General features: G+C 39.8%; 1 protein-coding gene across 1 annotated transcript in view; it reads right to left on the bottom strand.

Moving 5' to 3' along the window:
- The window catches only part of frya (furry homolog a (Drosophila)), a 260,590-nt gene that overhangs the window by 174,579 nt on the left and 63,176 nt on the right, over positions 1 to 22,835 (bottom strand). Inside the window, exons 3-8 of the mRNA XM_034168395.1 lie at positions 18,984 to 19,037; positions 8,542 to 8,681; positions 8,292 to 8,382; positions 8,040 to 8,119; positions 7,867 to 7,947; positions 868 to 1,036 (exon numbers count right to left, since the gene is read on the bottom strand). Coding sequence (XP_034024286.1) covers positions 868 to 1,036; positions 7,867 to 7,947; positions 8,040 to 8,119; positions 8,292 to 8,382; positions 8,542 to 8,681; positions 18,984 to 19,037 — 615 coding nt within the window. The remainder of the gene's footprint in view (positions 1 to 867; positions 1,037 to 7,866; positions 7,948 to 8,039; positions 8,120 to 8,291; positions 8,383 to 8,541; positions 8,682 to 18,983; positions 19,038 to 22,835) is intronic.

The raw sequence follows: 22,835 nt of genomic DNA, 5'->3' as shown, positions 1-22,835 counted from the left end.
CTGTAGAGTGTAAAGAATACAAATTTGATATTGTATGTAGGAAATGGAAACAGTGTTATGAAGGCCAACTCCTCAAGGCCAATGCATAAACAAAGAAACAAAATTAAAATGGACAACACAACACATGTATATTATGTAAGTAACTTCAAGAATATCCATTCTTTCCAGTAACAATATTCAGTATTGTACAGGTTCTTTGGACATCTAAAGTGTATTTTTAAAATGGCAAAGTTCCATACAGCTTGAAAATGCATTGGTTTTTCTTGAAATGGTCAAGGCTTTGAACCCTCAGTGCCAACTCATCCAACACCAAGACCAAGACCTAGGTGTTAACCTGAAAAAGGGGCTGCAGGCAGTACAACACTGGCGGACAATGTTAAAGGCCAGTTATTACTGAGAGAGAGAGAGAGAGAGAGAGAGAGAGAGAGAGAGAGAGAGAGAGAGAGAGAGAGAGAGAGAGAGAGAGAGAGTTCTTGAAGCCAGTGGTTCTCAATCCTGGTGCTTGGAACCTGTAGCACTGCACATTTCTCATTTCTCCCTGATCTAACTGCACATAACAAACCAGATTTCACTGTTCAGCAATCTGTTGATTGGCTGAAGACACCTGACTAAGCTGATCTCATCTGAGCTGACCATAGTCAGATAGAAAATGTGCAGTATTCAGAATACTGAAGAGCAGGATGGGGAACCAATGCTTTAAGCCACTTTGAAAAATGTACTTTTTACACATCACTGATGTTAATCTTGAATGCATATGGGTCAACAGTTATTAGAGCTGTGGCAAAGATTGGCTGCTGAATGAATAAAGTGGACTAATGGTGATTTATAATATTAAAATGTTCCATTTGTATTTATGTTTTAATGTACCTGCATGAACTGAAAAGAGGCTTCAAAGTCTTCAACAGGATACATCTTAATTCGGAAGAACTTGACCCCCATGATGAGGCTAATAGTACTCTGGACTACATAAGGACTCTGCTCTTTCTGCCGCAGCTCCTTTAGCTCAGTCATAAACTTCTTTTTCACAGCAGGAAACCTGGGGAGGGGAAAAAATATTAGATTCTATACAAAGGTGTGCCTTCACATCTCAAATCCCAAATCAGCACTTCTACAGAAAGTGTTTCCTTTCTGAGTCATGATCCAGAGATAATATAGTGACAGCACTTCTCAGGGAACATGCCTCCCCAAAATATAATCTCATCATCATATCCTTTTTGTATGCAGACTGAAAGTCTGTGCCCCAAGATGAACTCTTCATCTGGCACCTGATCTCTTTTCCAAATCAAACCAGAGATGGGATTCTTTAGGTGGCACTGAATTTTATAGACTTTGTAAAGTACAAAGATCTCTCCACAAGCACCTCAGTGCAGCAACGCCTGGTGGAAATTAAACAGAGCACACTTTGGATAGGAGGTATGCAGTCTGTTCACCAACCATATCTCTATTTTAAGGATTTGCTCCTAGCTGCACTGATCCTAAAACATCAAATAAACAGTCGTCAGTTCCAGTCCAAGTTTGGTGTGAAGATGACCTGTCCAAAAGTGTGTCTTAGTAGAAGTATGGCTATGTTCCAGCTTCATGAGATGGATAATGTTAGGAATACTAGTACACCATGATGTTCAGGCACTCGATCAGAACAAAACAGTGGAAAAAAGGCAGCACACCAAAATGAGTAGAAATGTTAAAAAAAACAAAACAAAACTCAGATACAGACTACTTTATGCACCTCAGTTGTTGGATTGGAAATTGCTTCATTTGGGTAAATAATTTGGAAGGTAAAATGAGTAGATATATTATGTGCTTGGCATTCTGGAAAACCAGTGATTGCTGTTAAAAGGATTTTTCAACATGTTACAAGAACAAAATAATACAAAACCACTCAATATACTACTGTACAATACTATACTATAATATACTTACTGCGAAGGTCCTAACATCAGTGGTGGGCACAGATAATGAAAAATTTAGCTTCAGTAACTGGTAATCAGCTAACTGAAAAGTTATCTTCTTTAACGCTAAACCGATAAGCTGCCTAAAAACTTATCGGAAGCTATAGATATCTGATAACTTTGAAATTTGCCTAAAATACGCTCTCAGCTACTAAGAAACTGATTTTGAGTTTAAACACCACCAAAGCTTCAAATAGAACCAATGGCGATCACAAACCCAAACAGCTAAGGAGCCAGCGCTTCTGTCTTTGTGTACTTTGCCCCCACTGTAGGAAAGCATCATTTACCCTGACAGGATACAGTGGTCCAGCGATGAGGTCTTGAAATGGAAAGCAGGTTTGAATTATAGTTTTGCTTTATAAATAAAATTATTTTGGATAGAATAACTACATTAATGTAAACTCTTAAAATGTACAAAGTGATATATAACACATATCTGTTAATTTTAAAATAATGCACTAATTCTGAAGATTTGAACATTAACACACAGAAGCCCAAAGGGATTATGGGTATACTAAGCCTCCACTCATACTGACTGGTTGATTCATTCATTCTATGTAAAAACCAACACAAGTGAATTAATGTAACATGTGTTGGTGTTTACAAATAAATGTGCTTTGTAAAATATGTCATTTTTTTCATATCTATAAAAAAGAAAGACATTTTCAAGATCCCGCTAGACAGCACCTAAGCGCACGTGTGATGACATCACAACTCTATCCAGTTAGGGAGACAAGGCTTCTTTCAACAACAAGAACTGTCAAAAAACTTTCTCATGTGTTGGAATTGTGTGGCGATAGGAATCGCCTATTGAATGCTTGAATAATGATGTCACTCGCACAAAAAAATCAAAGAATAGTGAAAACATGTTAGGTGCTGTGTCATCAATCAGTCGCTCTGTGAGGCGTCATAACATCCGATCGGTTAGTGGCTCGGTGCCGTGTTATAACAGATCAATCAGTCGCTCCGTGAGGTGTCATAACATCAAGCCTGGTTCACATGACAAGATAATTAGGCCGATACCGGACCCGATCTTCCCCTTCCGACAATCTTAAGGATGCCCCAACAATCGCGATGATGCTAAATACAATCTTATCAGATATTCCTGCCGTGTGTGGTGTGTTAAGAACGACATGAGGAGCTAAATATGACATGCAGCCAATCAGAAAGCGTGTGTAAATCTGTTTGTGTGTGTTGTTTTTACCTTGTGGCTGACACCACACACTGTACAACTAAACCTGTCAGATCTATGATTTTTTTTATCTCCACGTGTGGGGTCTCTCAGGTTTTGAAAACCTACAGATAATTTTATAATCCTGCGGTCGTCAACACTGTAATATAATGTGTCGCCAGTAGATGGCAGTGTTCTATGCATTTTGATGCCGGTTATATCACATGGCCTGCATCACAATTTAACAGATTTTTCGGCTTTTGGAGGAAGCAACCTGAGCTTCTTCTGGCATTTTTACATAAAACAAACACAATAACAATGTGTATAAACCCAGATAATATATTCACGAGAGTTTTAGGCACAATACACAAAGCGTTTAATGCTGTTGTCCACGTGGAGCCTGATCAGAGCGTCTCAAATGCATTTCTCCTGTCATGAACTTTTATGTACTGCACACACACCATGTCCATATTAAAACCTTTAAAATTAGTCCAATACTTTAAAACTGAAATATATATCTGATATTTTCACTTTATAAAACTTCAGATGTGACGTTAATTTAAATAATTGTCCAAAATTAGTTTGGTTAAAATTTTAACCATAAGTTAAAACTGTATGCCTCTGGATGACTTGGATGCTATTGCCAGCATATTAGTATGGCGGTCAGAAAAATGCAATTTTTTTTCTATGACCAGTTTTCCTTTGCCTGCAGAGGATAGAGCAGTTTCTTCTAAAACCAGCTCTTCTTTGTTTGTAGAGGATAGAACTGCATGTCTACTACAAAAAGCTACATCTGCAAAAATGTCAGTGACCTTGAATCAAGGCCTGCCTCATTTAATGACCGGGTCAAAACTTGGCCTAAAAAAATAAACCCCTGTCTTAAATGAATGCCAGACATTATGTGCTTTAAAAAGATTACATCTGGTCATTCTTTTTATCTAAGTACGCTGTGGAGTGGTACCTTATAAGCCTATGTGCGCACCACTGTTTTAAAGCTCTCTGTCGCGTTTTTATGCAATTTGCCACAATAACAGTGGCTTTTTCTGGATTAATTTGTCCCTTAATGAGCTAAACTTCTATATACAATCAACAACCTCCAAACCAACATTATGGTATGTGCATTGTCCCTTCATGAATTGCGGGTCATTTGAGCATCTTTGTAGTTTTTAGACTCCATGTTGTAAAGTTGGTCTTATTTACGGACTTTTCTGCCAAACGTGTTTGATCCATGATTGTAATTGGCAGGTGTACTGAAAAAACTTTTAAAATATGATGGGAGAGGAATGAGGGAAACTGGAAAAGTGACCAATTACAGCCATTTGTGGTATCCATCATTTAGCCCATTCACGAGTTCGCAGCCACGCAGAGGGCTCAGATCTAAGGGCCCTGTCCCAGTGGGTTTTAGGAGGATTTGCGTATGGATTGCGCACAAAATTGGCCCATATTTGCCAAACATCCGCAAGATCCGTGTAACAGTATCCGTGTAATACTGGGGTGGCATTTAGCAAAACATGGCAGCGTTTGTTTTGCTGACGGACGACAATTTGAATGATGAATGAAGCTGGAATGTTCCATCTGTCACCCCAGGAAATATTGGCATCATAATATATAGCTCATATGAGCTCATATCTATATGCAGTAGTGTTCAGAATAATAGTAGTGCTATGTGACTAAAAACATTAATCCAGGTTTTGAGTATATTTCTTATTGTTACATGGGAAACAAGGTACCAGTAGATTCAATAGATTCTCACAAATCCAACAAGACCAAGCATTCATGATATGTACACTCTTAAGGCTATGAAATTGGGCTATTAGTAAAAAAAAAAAGTAGAAAAGGGGGTGTTCACAATAATAGTAGTGTGGCATTCAGTCAGTGAGTTCGTCAGTTTTGTGGAACAAACAGGTGTGAATCAGGTGTCCCCTATTTAAGGATGAAGCCAGCACCTGGCTTCATCCTTAACATGTTGAACATGTTTTTCTCTTTGAAAGCCTGAGGAAAATGGGACGTTCAAGACATTGTTCAGAAGAACAGCGTAGTTTGATTAAATGGTTGATTGGAGAGGGGAAAACTTATACGCAGGTGCAAAAAATGATAGGCTGTTCATCTACAATGATCTCCAATGCTTTAAAAAGGACAAAAAACCAGAGACGCGTGAAAGAAAATGCAAAACAACCATCAAAATGAATAGAAGAATAACCAGAATGGCAAAGGCTCACCCACTGATCAGCTCCAGGATGATCAAAGACAGTCTGGCGTTACCTGTAAGTGCTGTGACAGTTAGAAGAAACCTGTGTGAAGCTAATTTATTTGCAAGAATCCCCCGCAAAGTCCCTCTGTTAAATAAAAGACATGTGCAGAAGAGATTACAATTTGCCAAAGAACACATCAACTGGCCTAAAGAGAAATGGAGGAATATTTTGTGGACTGATGAGAGTAAAATTGTTCTTTTTGGGACCAAGAGCCACAGACAGTTTGTGAGACGACCACCAAACTCTGAATTCAAGCCACAGTTCACAGTGATGACAGTGAAGCATGGTGATGCAAGCATCATGATATGGGCATGTTTCTCCTACTATGGTGTTGGGCCTATATATCCCATAACAGATATCATGGATCAGTTTGGATATGTCAAAATACTTGAAGAGGTCATGTTGCCTTATGCTGAAGAGGACATGCCCTTGAAATGGGTGTTTCAACAAGACAATGACCCCAAGCACACTAGTAAACGAGGAAAATCTCAGTTCCAAACAAACAAAATTAATGTTTTGGAGTGGCCTGCCCAATCCCCGGACCTAAATCCAATTGAGAACTTGTGGGGTGACATCAAAAAAGCTGTTTCTGAAGCAAAACCAACAAATTTGAATGAATTGTGGAATGTTGTTAAAGAATCTTAGAGTGGAATAACAGCTGAAAGGTGCCACAAGTTGGTTGACTCCATGCCTCTCAGATGTGAAGAAATCATGAAAAACTGTGGTTATACAACTAAATACTAGTTTAGTGATTCACAGGATTGCTAAAAAAGCAGTTTGAACATAATAGTTTTGAGTTTGTAGCATCAACAGCAGATGCTACTATTATTGTGAACACCCCCTTTTCTACTTTTTTTTAGTAATAGCCCAATTTCATAGCCTTAAGAGTGTGCATATCATGAATGCTTGGTCTTGTTGTATTTGTGAGAATCTATTGAATCTACTGGTACCTCGTTTCCCATGTAACAATAAGAAATATACTAAAAACCTGGATTAATCTTTTTAGTCACATAGCACTACTATTATTCTCAACACTACTGTACATAAAGGGCTAAATCTGTGTGTTTGTCTGTCTGGGATAAACTCCCAAGCTATAATATGTAGCCCTAAATCTACATATATTCTGAATCCCCGTGACACGGGGAACAAACTGGTACCATTTTTTAAAAAGTTGAACGTAACCAAAAAATTATTGCTTTAATCTATACTCTGATGATGTCATCAAGAAAGCCTGAGTAAAGTGGTCAGCATTTTAATTACCCCCCCCCCCCCCCCCCCCCAAGAAAAAAAGAACATCCACTTTAATTCTTTATGGTTACTGGGCTAATGGTTTAATTGATTCTTTTTATATATTTATCTTTTATGGTTACGGGGCAACCGATAATTTAATGCTTTAAACTCCTCTCTTTATCTGTTTATCTATAACAGAATTCATTTTTAATCATTATTGCTAGAATTCTTAGACAAAAAGAACTTCTGGGCAACCAATAATTTAATGATTTAATTTATTCTCTTTATCCACTTACCTATTACATATATATATATATATATATATATATATATATATGCATTCTGACCCATCTACTGGATGGCAGTGTGAATAGCACCTGCCCAAATATCACTCGGCCATTGCACTGAATTACACTTAAACAGAATATTTGTTTTGCAAATGCCTTTTTTTTTTACAAATGAAAAATTACATATTTTACAAATACACATTTATTTATATAATAAATTATAAATAAAAATAAATGATAAAAATTATATATATATAATGAATCAACCAATAAGTGATGAGCGGAGGTTCATTTTCCCATAATGCCTTTTGGCATCTGTGTATGTTAATGTTCAAAACTTCAGAATTAGTGCATTATTTTAAAATTAAAAGATATGTGTTATATTTTCACTTTGTAAAATGACAGAGTTGAGTTATGAAGTTAAACTATGCAGATTAATTTGATTTAAAAATCAAACCTATAAGTCAAACCTGCTTTCCTTTTCAGGACTTCTGCCTCATGTTTTTCACCGTTACTAACTATGCCAGCAAAAAACTGTTAGCGGAACTAAGTGTAGCGGAAGCTAATTGGTCCACTGATGGTTTCTGAAGTTAGCTGAAAAGCTAATCTGCTAACAAAAAGTTAGCTTCGCTAATTAGTAGTCAGCGGAACTGGCTTGTCAGTCAGAGTGTTCGTAGACAATACTGAAAGTTAGCAGTTAGCTGTAGCTTCTGCTAAAAGTTAACTTTTCAGTTAGCTGATTAGCAATTATTGAAGCTCACTTTTTGGTTAGCTGTGCACACCACTGTGTGTGTGTGTGTGTGTGTGTGTATATATATATATATATATATATATATATATATATATATATATATATATATATATACCCTCTTGCACCCAAAACTGCTTGTGTCATGAAGTAATAAGTGACACAGTTAGAGCTACATCTTACAAAGTTACAATGCACTGATGCAGTAATTTTTTATTTGCTTACTTACTTCGACTGGGCCAATACTCCTATGACTTCAGCATAGAGATCTGCTACAGTATGCATGTTACCAGTGTTAGGACCGTGATACCTGTGGCAAATAAAATTACAAAAGCAAATATTACAAAAGTTCGAAATTAAGCAAGAAAGAAGGAACAGTTGTGGAAAGAGAAATGCACGTACCCCTCTTTGTATCTAAAGTGCTTAAAGGCTAAGTTAATGACTTCACTGACCAAACTGTCAAGGACTGGGTGGAGCGGCATCTAGTTCAGAGAGACAAATGGTATCAGATTGAACAATCACTCTCATTTCCTTCTTAAAGCAGCTTTCATAACTTCACTTTTCAGTGTCAGTAAATGAAACACTTTTGTCTCAGTAAGTCAGAGGCCTACAAAGTGAACAGTTCCGTCTTTGCAAAAAGTAAAATATTGTAACCTGCTTCAAAACTTCGATAAGCATAAGGGAGAAGATGAAGTCGATGGTTAAATCCCTCCTTTCAAGTAGAAAATCTTTTTGCTGCTCATCACTGATTGAGAGAGAGAGAGAAAAAAACAAGAACAACATGTTTTCTGTTATTAATAACAGGGAGCTTCAATAGCAACTTCAAGTATGGGTGAACATTTTGCCTTTACAGTATCTATAGGAGACACATGCGACATACAAGGAATAAAATCACAAGCCTCACTTTTTGGACTTTGTGCTGGATCTTGATCGGTGTTCATGTAACTCCTCCTCTATTCCATTTTGTCTCTTGTACCAGTCGAACAAAGTGCGAAGTATAGATGGGAGACAGTACTCAGCCAGAGAACTCATGGTGTTTATCAACTGCAAGAACAAAATATCCAACAAATGCATGGTTGTGTGTTAACATATAAAAATAAATGTTTGTCAGTGTTTTTTCATTTGTTACATCAATGTTTATGATTTCATTATTTTGTTGTTCTCTCACACCAGAAAAAAAGGCCTATGCCAAAAGCAAAATAAGCCACTGTTTATTAAAAGTGCAACTCTAAAAACAGTTTTGAAAATGGCATTTAATGATTTCTTTCATGAAATATTAGACTTTCCCCCTCAAGAACTTGCAAAATTTAGATTGCACAAAATAAATCAACATGAGTGAGTCAGTTTTATATAACTGAGTGAATCCTTGTCATTTGATTTGTGGGTGATTCTTTAACTACGGGCACTATTGGCCTTGTAAATGTAATTTCCACCACACCATTGCCTTACAATATAAAGCGCCTTGGGGCAACTGTTTGTTGTGATTTGGCGCTATACACATGTGCTCTGATGTCACTGTTTATCTCCACAGAAGCTACCCAAACAATCTTTCATACAAACTGTTTAAAGGGACATTACAGTGTTGTGGTGGAAATTACGGCAATAGTGTGGGACAACTACATTTTGTTTAAAAAAATCACAACAGTTGTATGACATTGAATACCCCAATTATGTTTTGATTATTTTACTGATATTTTATTCAGAGATATTTTAAAACATTAGAAAAAACATTTCTTTACCATTCATTTTTATCATTGAAGATCAAAAGTCTGGGTGTGGGACAAGCACAAAACGGCAATATTTGCATATAATGATGCTGAAAAAAGGTGAAAAAGTCATCATAGACTACTAGAACAAATTTCTTAACACACTTTCATTGTAAAGATAACTATAAAAGTGTGAAATTTCCCCTTTTTTCTGTTTTTCATACAATATGATCAAAGGACATAAGTGCCCGTAGTCTAAGAATCACCCTTGTGCTTTGTATGTCACATGACATGGCTTATTCATCCCACTGCTGCATTTAGAGTGCAATTCTGTTCCTAATGTTTGGTACCACTGCACGCTTCTGCTGTGGCAATCCCAAAGGGGAACAGCTGAAAGAAAAAGAAGAAGAAAAGAAGAGCACGCTGCCACCACCAAACATGAAACATAAAACAAACATGGCAGAGTTTGTGTTGCTGACGGACAACGATTTGAAAAGCTTAATTGACGGTGTTAGTTCTTCTAACACACACACACACACACACACACACACACACACACACACACACACACACACACACACACACACACACACACACACACACACACACACACACACACACACACACACACACACAAATCCACTCCGCTGTAAGTCCTCTGGAGGCATGAAGAACTGTTCGAATGAAAAGCTGAAAACCTGACATGATTTTTCGCTGGACTGAGGAACTACGTGGAATTTTTTTTTTTTGGAAGTACGAAGTCAGTGCACAGCATCACCGGACTACACATCACAATTTGGTCTCCTATTTAAAGTTCATGTTGGACTTTAGAAGCAGTGGAACACCAAAATTTAAGTCCCTTTTCTGTTGTTTATAAATTAATAAAATATCAAATGACAAGGATCTATTTTAGTAAAACAAATAATGAATGTTTTTACATTCTTTCAAATATTTAATTCAGTGAAAGCTGGAACATACCATTCAATGAAATATTCGTACCACTGAACTCATAAACATTGATTATTTGTATACTATCAGGCCAATTCGAATCACGCTGCACAGTTATGTGACGTACTCCGTTCAACATCATCATATTTCCCAATCACGCTCAAAGCTTGTAATGTTCCTTCTTTCAGCTCAAGTTCTGAGCTACAACTTCATATCAAGCCTGCTCCACACTCACACAGCTGGTTAGAATTTTAGATAATTTTGTTACTCATTGCAGTTAAGCAAATGTTTACAAACCCTGTTGTCCTCATCTCCCTATAGTTTTGAGTTGATTGGGTTGTAAACAGATCTGACAATCTGATTTAACAGATGAAAATATATTAAGTTTTATTTAGGTTCATTTTGTTGCTCTTGTAATAATACAATTACGGTAGTACTACCAGCAGCAACAACGTCATGGTAATACAAGATACTATTTACAATCAGGCCCCAACCTCACATCCTCTTAAATAAAGCAAACACAGAGGTGGAAACTCTTGCAGCTCCTATTTCCATTGACTGATATATTTGTATTATTTAATTTATACATTACCACTGGTAGCACTGAGTCAGGACGAATTAGTAAGTACTTTGGTGACATTAGGTCCACTATTGGTACAGTGATTACAAAGGCAATATGTGGGTCATACATTTCAATACCCGCACACAAGCCATCCATTATGAAAACCAACGCCAGTTCCTCAAGAATATCCATTCATCAAACAGCAACCAAAGTTAGCCTGTTTGTTGCAGCTTTGCTTGTTTGGGAACTGAGGGCATGCTTGGATTTCATTCATCACACTGGTCTCTCCCATGGCCCACCTCTTTGCCCATTTATGGGCTGGCATAGAAACTTCCAGACCTCTGCACTATTTAAGGTACAGAACTCCTCTTCACAAAATCTATGGGTGACGTCATGGAAGGTTTATCAAGTGTATTGAGAGAGTTTATGGTTACAGTTCACTAAGTAAATGAGCTTGTTGTGCAAAAATTGTACTGTCACTGACAGTAAAGCAAATGAAGAACAAACCAGTGAGCCACAGCAATTTTGTGTAGAAATAAAGTCAGTGACGACATGTTTTTTCATGGAACTTCCTCGAATTGGTTTCACACAGAACAGTCTAAAACAAGCAAAGGTGAAGCGACAACATATCCTGACAAACTCTATCTTTGTTTCCACCCACAGGCACTGGTGGTATCATTGAGACTATAGAACTGCGTCATCAATTTGCAGCAACACTTTATGCAAAGCTAATGCCAGCTGCAAGGAGTGACAAGGTCAGAGCCTTGATGCCAAATATTATCTGAAAAATAAAGTAAGAGCAGGTGGCTCTGTGGTATAGGATGTGAAAAACCAACTTACAGGCTAACAGTAGAGAAGCTTGAATCTTCCACTGGATTGGGTTGCTTTACACGAGGACGTTTTGCTTCAAATTGCAGAAGCTTCCTCAGCTAAAATTCTTGCTCTGGTAGTCAAGCTTCTCTACTATGGAAACCACCTGGACAACTGAGAGCCTTCACAGAAACTTATAGACTAGTGTTTGATTCCATGTGTGACAGTTCCAGGCTATGTCTGGCCAAGACAAGACACCTCTTGTGCATTGTCTCAGTCCAGCCAGCTGTAAATGGGTACCAACCATAAATGGATCGATGGACTGGTGTTCCATCTGGGGATCAGCAGATCAGCGCTGACCCAATGGCCCTTAGGGCCTGCAATAGCACACCTATGTCACTAGAACTTCTTAATTTATAGAAATTCTAAATACTTGAAGTTTGTGATTCTCAACCCTTTTCTTTCAAGCCCCCTTTTAGAAGTCAATAATTTTCTTCAATATTAGTTACTTAAGATGAATATCCAAACACTTTGTGGATGTGAACATGATTATCAAAAAGAGTGTATTTTGATCAGTACTTAATCCATTAAATATCATTTTGCTGGAATAAATTTCAGTCATGTGAGTCTTTGAGTTTGCACAATCTTAATATTGTCTTGTTTTCTTTTATACGCACATGAATCAAATTAATTTAATTTCAGTTTTCCAAAAAGTCCCTCAGATCCCATGACATCGTGCTGTTCACCACAGCAAGGGATCTTCTGTAGCTTCATCTTCAAGCAGTTTTACAATGATGCATACAGCTTTCTAAAATATGATGCTTGGTGTCAAGATTTAGCATCACATTTTGAGTTGTAATCGGCCCTCTGTGTGTGTCTGTCTGTGAACAATATAACTTAAAATGCGGCTGGAAGGATTTTTACCAAAATTGGTAGGAATGTTACTTGAGCCAATATGAATACATTTTAGAGGGGATCAGACAAAGATCAAGGTAAAAGGTAAGGTGTAAAAAAACTGCTACATCTCCCCAACCAATAGGTCTAAGTTTATATTGATCAGAAAAATATTTGTGATTGATCACTATAAGGGGTGTCATGATGAATTTAAAAGTAGTCAGAGTTAGAATCAGAAAAAAGGGGCTTAAAAAAAGATCTTCAGGCATTTTTTAGTAAAATTTGGCAAACAACTTTTTCTAAATGTATTTTTTGTGTTGAATCCATTTTTGCTGTTTGCCAAGCTTTACCTGCCACGTGGAACCCAGTAGGGGGCGCTTTTTGTAAAACAAATTGATGTTTTTCTATTATTTTGAGTATAAAACCTGTACATCTTCAAAAAGTGAAATTGCAGAAAGTTGCATCTACAACCCCTGGCAAAAATGATGGAATCACTGGCCTCGGAGGATGTTCATTCAGTTGTTTAATTTTGTAGAAAAAAAGCAGATCACAGACATGACACAAAACTAAAGTCATTTCAAATGGCAACTTTCTGGCTTTAAGAAACACTATAATAAATCAGGAAAAAAAAATTGGCTTTTATAACAGCTTGCAGTCTCTGAGGCATGGACTTAATGAGTGACAAACAGTACTCTTCATCAATCTGGCTCCAACTTTCTCTGATTGCTGTTGCCAGATCAGCTTTACAGGTTGGAGCCTTGCCATGGACCATTTTCTTCAGCAAGGTGTGATCACTCCTTTTTAGATGCAGATTAACGAGCAGATCTGATTTGATGCAGGTGTTAGTTTTGGGGATGAAAATTTACAGGGTGATTCCATAATTTATTCCTCAGAATTGAGTGATTCCATATTTTTTTCCCTCTGCTTGGTCTAAAAAAGTAACTGTTACTGACTGCCACAATTTTTTTTCTTGATTTCTTATAGTGTTTCTTAAAGCCAGAAAGTTGCCATTTGAAATGACTTTAGTTTTGTGTCATGTCTGTGATCTGCTTTTTTTCTACAAAATTAAACAACTGAATGAACATCCTCCGAGGCCGGTGATTCCATAATTTTTGCCAGGGGTTGTACTTGTCAGAATATATCCCACATTGTCATGTGGAATAAGTCACTAGACTGTATAGCCCAGGTCAGAATCACCAAAATGTGTACAGGAGGCATGAAGAGCCTCTGGCATTTCTGAGTGGGCAAGTAAACTTTTGGCAAAAATTGGCAAGTGAACTTTTCTAAGGGTTTTTTTGTGCTGAATCCATTCTTGGTGTTTGCCAAGCTGTACCTTGTATGTACAAGTCAATACAGCCCAAATCTGGTATGACCAGGAAATTCCACATTTTACAGTTTTATATAATGTGTGACAATAATAATCAAGTGTAGTTGGTTATTTTTGGTGGGAATTAAGATACTGGATGTGACAATGATAACTGAAATGTAATTTCTCATTGTAGTCATTAAAATATCTTATTTCATCCCCATATTTCAAGCAGACGAATAGAATATCTAAAATTCCTAAGTCATTTATTTTGGAGCCACTAGCAGACTATTGTCCTCAGATTAAAGTCTGTAAATAAAGTTCAGAGTTATACAAGAAATTTATTTGTTGAATTCAAAAGTAAATTACTTTCTCTCGTTATTTCCACACATCATTTGAATATTGTTCATCAGAATTAAACACAAATGTGGGTATTCACTTCCACCATTGAGAATGTCTTAAAACTTTGCAGGAAGTTGAAGAAGGTATTTATAATCCACATTATGAAAAAATAAGGGGTCACCACACTTTTTTTAAAAATTATGAGACTTTTTCTATTTACATGCTAAATGAATGGGAAATTGTTAATATGTAGGTTTTTGACTACAAAAAGTGATATTAAAATAAAGTGAAAAAAGTAGGGGTCACCAGCAAAATGAAAATTTTAAAAGATTTCAAATGTATTAAGATTGGAAACATAATGCAAACATAGCATAGTTTGGATTTGAGAACATAATGATTGTAATTTGATTATAATTTTGAATGAAGATGTTTATTAAGTTTATAAGAATTTTAAATATTACTAAAACTTTAAATGTATACATTTTATAAAACCTAATTTAAATGTTATTATTATGATTGTTTTTTTTAACAAAATTAAATTAATTTTGATTTTTTAGAAATGATTTTATTTTTAAATATGCAATAACAATTCTCAACACTAGATGGATGTAAGTGCAATTCAAGTGATGTAGAATGTCGCAATTACTGAAATGAATAAGAGCAATTTCCATGGCATGATATAACATTCTGTTTAGTGTTGTGAAACTGTGGGTTTTAAATTGATTTTTATTTGGTGATGAGATCATATTTGAGAATCTCGCTCACCATTGTTTACAGTTTTATGTTAATATGTTCAACCATTATCCTAGTTAAATTACATTATGTACTCTTCATCATTTACATGTCCATGTGGATATACAACTAGTTTAAAGATTGTAATTTCATCTAACTAAATGTTTCTTTTGGTTTATTTATGCAAAATATTTTCTAAGAAAGATTGGTTGCATATATGGTATATTGCTGCCTCCAGCATGATGTTAATGTTCTTTTGTGTATGTACAAATAAAAGGTCAGTGTTAACCAGGAATGTTGTAGGATACTGTATGTCTGATGTGTTTTAATTATTATTTGTTTTCTCTACCCAATAAATCTTATATCACAATATAAACAGTTTTTTAGCCAGAACTGAGATATCTGCTGTATAAATGCAGTATTAGCCTATTAGGTGGCCGTTCTGTTGAGATACACATAAGAGGTACAGCTTGGCAAACTGCAAAAATTGATTCAGCAGAAAAAATACCCTTAGAAAAGTCCACTTGCCAACTTTTGCCGAAAGTCTATTTGCTCACTCATAAACGCCTGAAGCCCTTCATGCCTCCTGTACACATTTTGGTGATTCTGACCTGGGCTGTACAGTCTAGTGACTTGTTTATTCCAGATGACAATGTGGGATATAGCCTGACAAGCAGACATTAAGGGATGGCCAGTAAAGTCACAGAGACCATTAATTTTTGGCTACAATCTTTATCTTATCATGGAAATTTGTAATTTGTACATTACCCCAAGGTCTGTTTTTGAGAGTTCCTTTCATCCAATTAAAGCCAAATTTGGTACTAATCTAGCTAAGGGATATATGCAATTTTCTGCAATTTCACCTTTTGAAGATGTACAGGTTTTATACTCAAAATAATCAAAAAACGCCAATGTTTTACAAAAAGCGCCCCTACTGGGTTCCACAGGGGAGGTACAGCTTGGCAAACAGCAAAAATGGATTCAGCACAAAAAATACATTTAGAAAAAGTTGTTTGCCAACTTTTACTCAAAAATGCCTGGGGGTGTCACTTTATCTGAAAATCAACCTAGACTAAAGGAAGTCATAAAACAAGATCATGCTTGTTCAAAGTGTACAGAGTTACATCAGCCCCCTGATGTCTTCATTAATCTTTGAAATGGTCAAGTCAAGTTTTGGAGCATGCACTGATGCTGCACTTGACACATCCACAATACCACAGAACTGCTTTGGGTCCTGGATGGCAACCACTCAGGCAGACAACTGGCTAAATCTCAAATTTCTAAAATAACGATCTGTCTGCCGCAACCAGGTGAAATGTGGACGTCCCCTTGGCCTTTTCCAGCTACTGGGGTCTTCAAAAATCGGGCACCTGTTTGCTGAATCATGCACAGAGAAACAGGCTATATGACCAAACTGATGTCACTGATGCTCCCTCACAATGCAAGCGATACTCCTCACCATAGTCTCTTTTACTGTAGTAACTACTCATTTGATACAAAGTCATTCCAGCTGTTCTAAAATCACTAAATGAATGAGCTTGTTGTGCAAAGAAAAAAAAAAATACATTAAATGACCAAAACAAGAATTTTGGCAGCACTGTTCAAAATTTTGTTTCAAATTGCATTATAGAGAAACGCTGACTTGTAATTTCTCTTCACAGTCTTTAGAGTGTTGTTGCATTTGATACAATAGACAGAAATTATTTCGAATTTCTGAAATCTGCTCCATTAATATACTGTGCACCTTTTTTCTTTCATCATTTGAGTTTACACAGTGACCCAAGATGATAAAAATGACAGTTTTATTGCTGCAGTTCCACCCAAACAGGATTAAAATATATATATATGTATATATAAATAAAGTAGGAATTATGGAGAAACCTTCCAACTTTAGAGGGTTCTAACAGTGACGTGAAGACAGAAAGGAGAGCTGGTTCTCTGTGGGACTGTGTAGAGAGATGAGGTGCCCATGGTGGGGCCTCCCTCCCTGTTGGTGGAGGGAGATGGAAAGGAAGGAACGGGCGGGACGGGACGGGCACACAGGAAGGGAGGAGAGTCTGGTAAGACCAGGGAACACAGCAAACCCTTCATTCAGCACAGGCTGGGAGAAGAATCCCGCCTCTGTGTGGCTGCTGAATGGCATCAAACAGCAGCACAAACACGCCCCTGTAGCAGTGAAAGGCCCTTCTCTGCAGAGCTCCAAACCTGCTGGACACACCTAAACACTGATCCAGTGCCAGCTGTCAAGGTAAACACCTCTGCCCTTCACTGGCTCTGAAAGACCTTTATGCTCACAGCACATCATGCAACATATGAAAATGGCTGCTCACGAAGAGAAGAAAAACACATTAAAGGTTTCCACACTCAACATACAAGGGAGAATGAAAATACAACTGCAAAATCAACTATATGTGAAGGCACGCAGACAGCCCACCTCCACCAAGGCCCCATACTATGTTCCAGATCAAATAACAAAATAAAACCCCTTTTTCTAATTATCCATCTGTTCACCACATTTTATTAAAATCTGTTCATTACTTTTTGAGTTATACTAATGACAAAAACACAAAGAAACAGGAAAACGCTGACAAAAACATTACTTCTTTGGTGGAGGCTAATTTTACCTGCACTAAAGTTAAACAGAATACACAGGGGTGCTGTTCATTTGCTCAATACGAGGGCTGTCAATAAAGTTACGGTCCTTTTTATTTTTTTCAAAAACTATATGGATTTCATTCATATGTTTTTACGTCAGACATGCTTGAACCCTCGTGCGCATGCGTGAGTTTTTCCACGCCTGTCGGTGACGTCATTCGCCTGTGAGCACTCCTTGTGGGAGGAGTCGTCCAGCCCCTCGTCGGAATTCCTTTGTCTGAGAAGTTGCTGAGAGACTGGCGCGTTGTTTGATCAAAATTTTTTCTAAACCTGTGAGACACATCGAAGTGGACACGGTTCGAAAAATTAAGCTGGTTTTCAGTGAAAATTTTAACGGCTGATGAGAGATTTTGAGGTGATTCTGTCGCTTTAAGGACTTTTCACGGTGCGAGACGTCGCGCAGCGCTCTCAGGCAGCGTCATCAGCCTGTTCAAGCTGAAAACCTCCACATTTCAGGCTCTATTGATCCAGGACGTCGTGAGAGAACAGAGAAGTTTCAGAAGAAGTCGGTTTCAGCATTTTATCCGGATATTCCACTGTTAAAGGAGATTTTTTTAATGAAAGACGTGCGGACGGGTCCGCGCGTCGGGACGCAGCCGCCGCGACGCTCCGCCACAGGAAAAACACCTCTGTTGAAAGCCTTAAGGACAAGTTGGAACATGTCCTGCCTGTTAAACAATTTCTCATATACTCACTCCACTGAAAGCCATCAAAAGCCGCCTGGATTTTACAAATGGTTATCAACACGGAGGTGTTTTTCCTGTGCCGCCGCACCGCGTCGGCTGCGTCCCGACGCGCGGACCCGTCCGCACGTCTTTCATTAAAAAAATCTCCTTTAACAGTGGAATATCCGGATAAAATGCTGAAACCGACTTCTTCTGAAACTTCTCTGTTCTCTCACGACGTCCTGGATCAATAGAGCCTGAAATGTGGAGGTTTTCAGCTTGAACAGGCTGATGACGCCGCCTGAGAGCTCTGAGTGACGTCTCGCACCGTGAAAAGTCCTTAAAGCGACAGAATCACCTCAAAATCTCTCATCAGCTGTTAAAATTTTCACTGAAAACCAGCTTAATTTTTCGAACCGTGTCCACTTCGATGTGTCTCACAGGTTTAGAAAAAATTCTGATCAAACAACGCGCCAGTCTCTCAGCAACTTCTCAGACAAAGGAATTCCGACGAGGGGCTGGACGACTCCTCCCACAAGGAGTGCTCACAGGCGAATGACGTCACCGACAGGCGTGGAAAAACTCACGCATGCGCACGAGGGTTCAAGCATGTCTGACGTAAAAACATATGAATGAAATCCATATAGTTTTTGAAAAAAATAAAAAGGACCGTAACTTTATTGACAGCCCTCGTATATCACATTTTTCCATTTCTGCAGCACTTACTTGGTCCAACTGAGGATCTTCTCCCCTCTGCAATGACTTTGTTAATGGCTTTTCCTGAAAACACAGAAAAAAGAGGATCATTTTCTAAATTGTGCAGTATGGTTGTAATTAATGGTAATTATTTTCATCAGTCTATCTATCTATGTATCGGTCACTGGGCGAGAGGCACACTGTGCACAGCCTTTCAGTCTATTGCAAGACAAACCCATATAGACAAACAAACTCATTGACACTTGCTACCAGCTCACCTAACCTGCATGTTTTTGCATGTGGGAGGAAGCTGGAGGACCTGGACAGAACCTACGTAAACATGGGAAGAACATGCAAAATTCCACACAGAAAGGGTCAGGCTGGATGCTAACCCAGGACCTTCTCAATGCGAGGCAACAGTGCTAACCACTAAACCACCATGCTGTCTAGATTTGATTTGATTTGATAATTTAATTAATGAACAGACTTCATAAAGAAAACAACAGTTTAGAGTTTCCTTACAGTCTTCAAAGGTGTTTAATACAGATTTGTTGCGAGAGAAAAAAATTGGCTTGTAAAACATTCAACAACTCACACTGGCCTGAAGTATCTAAACTGCAACAGTGGCCTCTGGAACATGTGATTAGCAACAAGCTTCACATGAAGGCCTGTCTGTCCTTATTTTATTAAAATTCTAATACAGACCACTAGTCCTGGCATGTATCCAGCGGTATTTCAAAATGTGAGGAGTGAACATACAGTAATCTCTGCAGACACAACTCACATTATATGGAAAATGTGCAGGGCTGGGTTTGAACCGGAAACCTTCAGCACTGGAAACAAGTGGACTAACAGCTTGGTCACCACGCCTACTGGATTCCTCGCCAAGTATATGAATTAATTTTAAAAAGATTTAAAAGGGCAGTATAATAACAATAAGCAACATATGTACGTCATGGTGCACGTACAGACCCTACAATGACTGTAGGGGAGTAAATCAAGCAAAATGTCTAAAAACCTATATTTAAAACCTGCTGCTCATGTAATGAGGCCCCATTTCGCACAACACATACTGTTTTCTTTTGATACAGACTCTGGAGCAATGATCAGGAACAGTGTTTGGAGTTTGACATCACTAATTTTGCAGTACTGATGAAAAGTTGTCCTATCACTCCAAGCCACACAATCTAATTTTTAATTACTACTTTATATTTCTATTTTGCTGACATCTCATATTTTCCCAGGCTGTGGATATCCCATATCTCTGTTGTGTGGGCCGCTGAAGAGGAGGTACTGCTGGCCCACCACCACCAGAGGGCACCCTGCCTGGAGTGCGGGCTCCAGGCACCAGAGGGCGCTGCCGCCTCACAGGAGCAGCCGGGGTGACAGCTGACACTCATCACCTGTGACAGCTGTCACCACTCATCTGATCTGCATCGGTATATCAGCAAGACGTCATCTCCACCTCTTTGCCGAGATATCGTTCTACCTGAAAGGTAATATCCTCAGCCTGACTGCTTGATAGAAAGCCCTTTTTGTGATTTTTGTGAGTGATAACAGACTTTTTCTCCAACGAGAGGTGGAGGTAGCTTCCCTGCCGTGCAGATTGCTGGGTGCAGACGCACCCACGTTTAATTGTGTTTTTGTTCCTCGCCAGCAGTACCAGGTCCGACATGCGGAGGCAGTGGCCACCTGGGAGTTCGGGACTTGGCGGCTCCAGTATTCCCGGGGTCTGGTGGCGGAGGAAATCGTGTGGTTCCGGTTCTGCTTTGGACAGGCGTCTCCTATCTTCGAGCCTGCCCACACGACACCTTGTAATTTGACCTCTGATCTATTGTGTAATCTGTTGTGTTTGTTGTGCACGTTCGCAACAGTAAAGTGTTGTTATTTGACCTATTCCATTGTCCGTTCATTTGCGCCCCCTGTTGTGGGTCCGTGTACTTACACTTTCCCAACAGGATATCTCGGCCAACGTCATGGATCCCGAGGGGCGTCAACCGGCTGTTGAACGGCCAATGGAAGAACAGGGTGCACAGGCGCCCGCAGGAGGAATGATCGGTGAGTTGCAGCGGATCCTCACCGTTTTCACGGCTCGGTTGGATTTAATGACCGAGCAGAACGTCCTCCTTAACCGCAGGGTGGAGGCTCTCACCGCGCAGGTGGAGGCGCGCCCTCAGGGCGCTGCTGCGGCTCTCCCTCCTGTCGACCCTGTGAGTAACAGTGACGTTCCACTGGTCGTTCAACGACCCCTCCCACCTTCCCCGGAAGCATACATAAGCCCTCCAGAGCCGTACGGAGGTTGTGTGGAGACGTGCGCGGACTTCCTTATGCAGTGTTCGCTCGTCTTCGCACAACGTCCTGTCATGTACGCGACTGATTCTAGCAAGATAGCTTATGTAATTAATCTGCTTCGCGGCAAGGCACGCGCTTGGGCTACAGCGCTTTGGGAGCAAAATTCACGGCTCCTTCTGACATATGATGGGTTTGTGAGGGAGTTCAGAACAGTGTTCGATCACCCAAATAAAGGAGAGACCGCTTCAGCCATGCTGCTGTCAATGAGACAGGGGCGCCGGAGCGCAGCTGCTTATGCAGTCGACTTCCGCATCGCGGCTGCGAGGTCCGGCTGGAATAACACTGCCCTCCGCGCCGCCTTCGTAAACGGACTGTCGTTGGTCCTAAAGGAGCTCCTGGTGGCTAAGGACGAACCGTGGGATTTAGATGGGCTTGTTGATCTCGTTATACGATTAGACAATTGGTTAGAGGAACGCCGTCGGGAGCGAGGCGAAGGACGTGACCTGATACGCGCCGCCCCTCTCCCTTCCGGGTTCGAAAAGGGGCCGCCCTCCCCACGCTCCACAGCCGCAGCGCTTTGTGGGGCAACAGCTCCCCCTGTTGACGTTGTTAGGGAGACGCACAGGGCCAAAATGGGAAGGCTGATCCGTGGAGAGTGTTTTCTCTGCAGCTCAACAGAGCACACACAGAGAGACTGCCCCAAACGGCCAAAACGTCAACACTCGCCCTTAGAGACTGGGCTAAGGGGGGGGGTCAAGACATTCAAGTGAGACACACACAAATTGCCACACGACTCCCAGTCACAATCCTGAGCGGGGATTTAACCCTTCAAGCCCGAGCACTGGTGGACACGGGGTCAGAAGGGAATCTGCTAGACAGCAGATGGGCAAAGGAGGTAGGGCTCCCTCTGGTGGCGCTTCCTACGCCATTGCAGGTGCGGGCACTAGATGGCACCCTCCTCCCTTTACTCACACACAAGACACCACCAGTAACTCTGGTGGTGTCTGGAAACCACCGGGAGGAGATTGAGTTTTTTGTAACTCCTGCCACCTCCCGCGTGATTTTGGGCATCCCATGGATGTTAAAGCACAATCCCCGGATCGATTGGCCGTCTGGGGTGGTGGTTCAGTGGAGCGAAACCTGCCATCGGGTGTGTTTAGGATCCTCGGTTCCTCCCGGTTCCCAGGCTAAGGAGGAGGTCAAAGTCCCGCCCAATCTGACGGCAGTGCCAGTTGAGTACCACGATCTTGCTGACGTCTTCAGCAAGAATCTGGCACTCACCCTTCCCCCGCACCGTCCGTACGATTGTGCCATTGATTTGGTTCCAGGCGCTGAGTTCCCGTCCAGCAGGCTGTACAACCTCTCACGACCTGAGCGCGAATCAATGGAGACCTACATCCGGGACTCATTAGCTGCCGGGCTGATCCGGAACTCCACCTCCCCGATGGGGGCAGGTTTCTTTTTTGTGGGCAAGAAAGATGGCGGACTTTGTCCATGTATTGATTACAGGGGGCTGAATGAGATTACGGTTCGCAACCGATACCCGTTGCCATTATTAGATTCCGTGTTCACCCCCCTGCATGGAGCCAA

The sequence above is a fragment of the Thalassophryne amazonica genome, chromosome 4 (assembly GCF_902500255.1).
Source record: "Thalassophryne amazonica chromosome 4, fThaAma1.1, whole genome shotgun sequence".
NCBI classification, from domain to species: Eukaryota; Metazoa; Chordata; class Actinopteri; order Batrachoidiformes; family Batrachoididae; genus Thalassophryne; species Thalassophryne amazonica.
The sequence above is the reverse complement of the archived record's forward strand: the minus strand, read 5'-3'. Positions and strand labels throughout refer to the sequence as shown.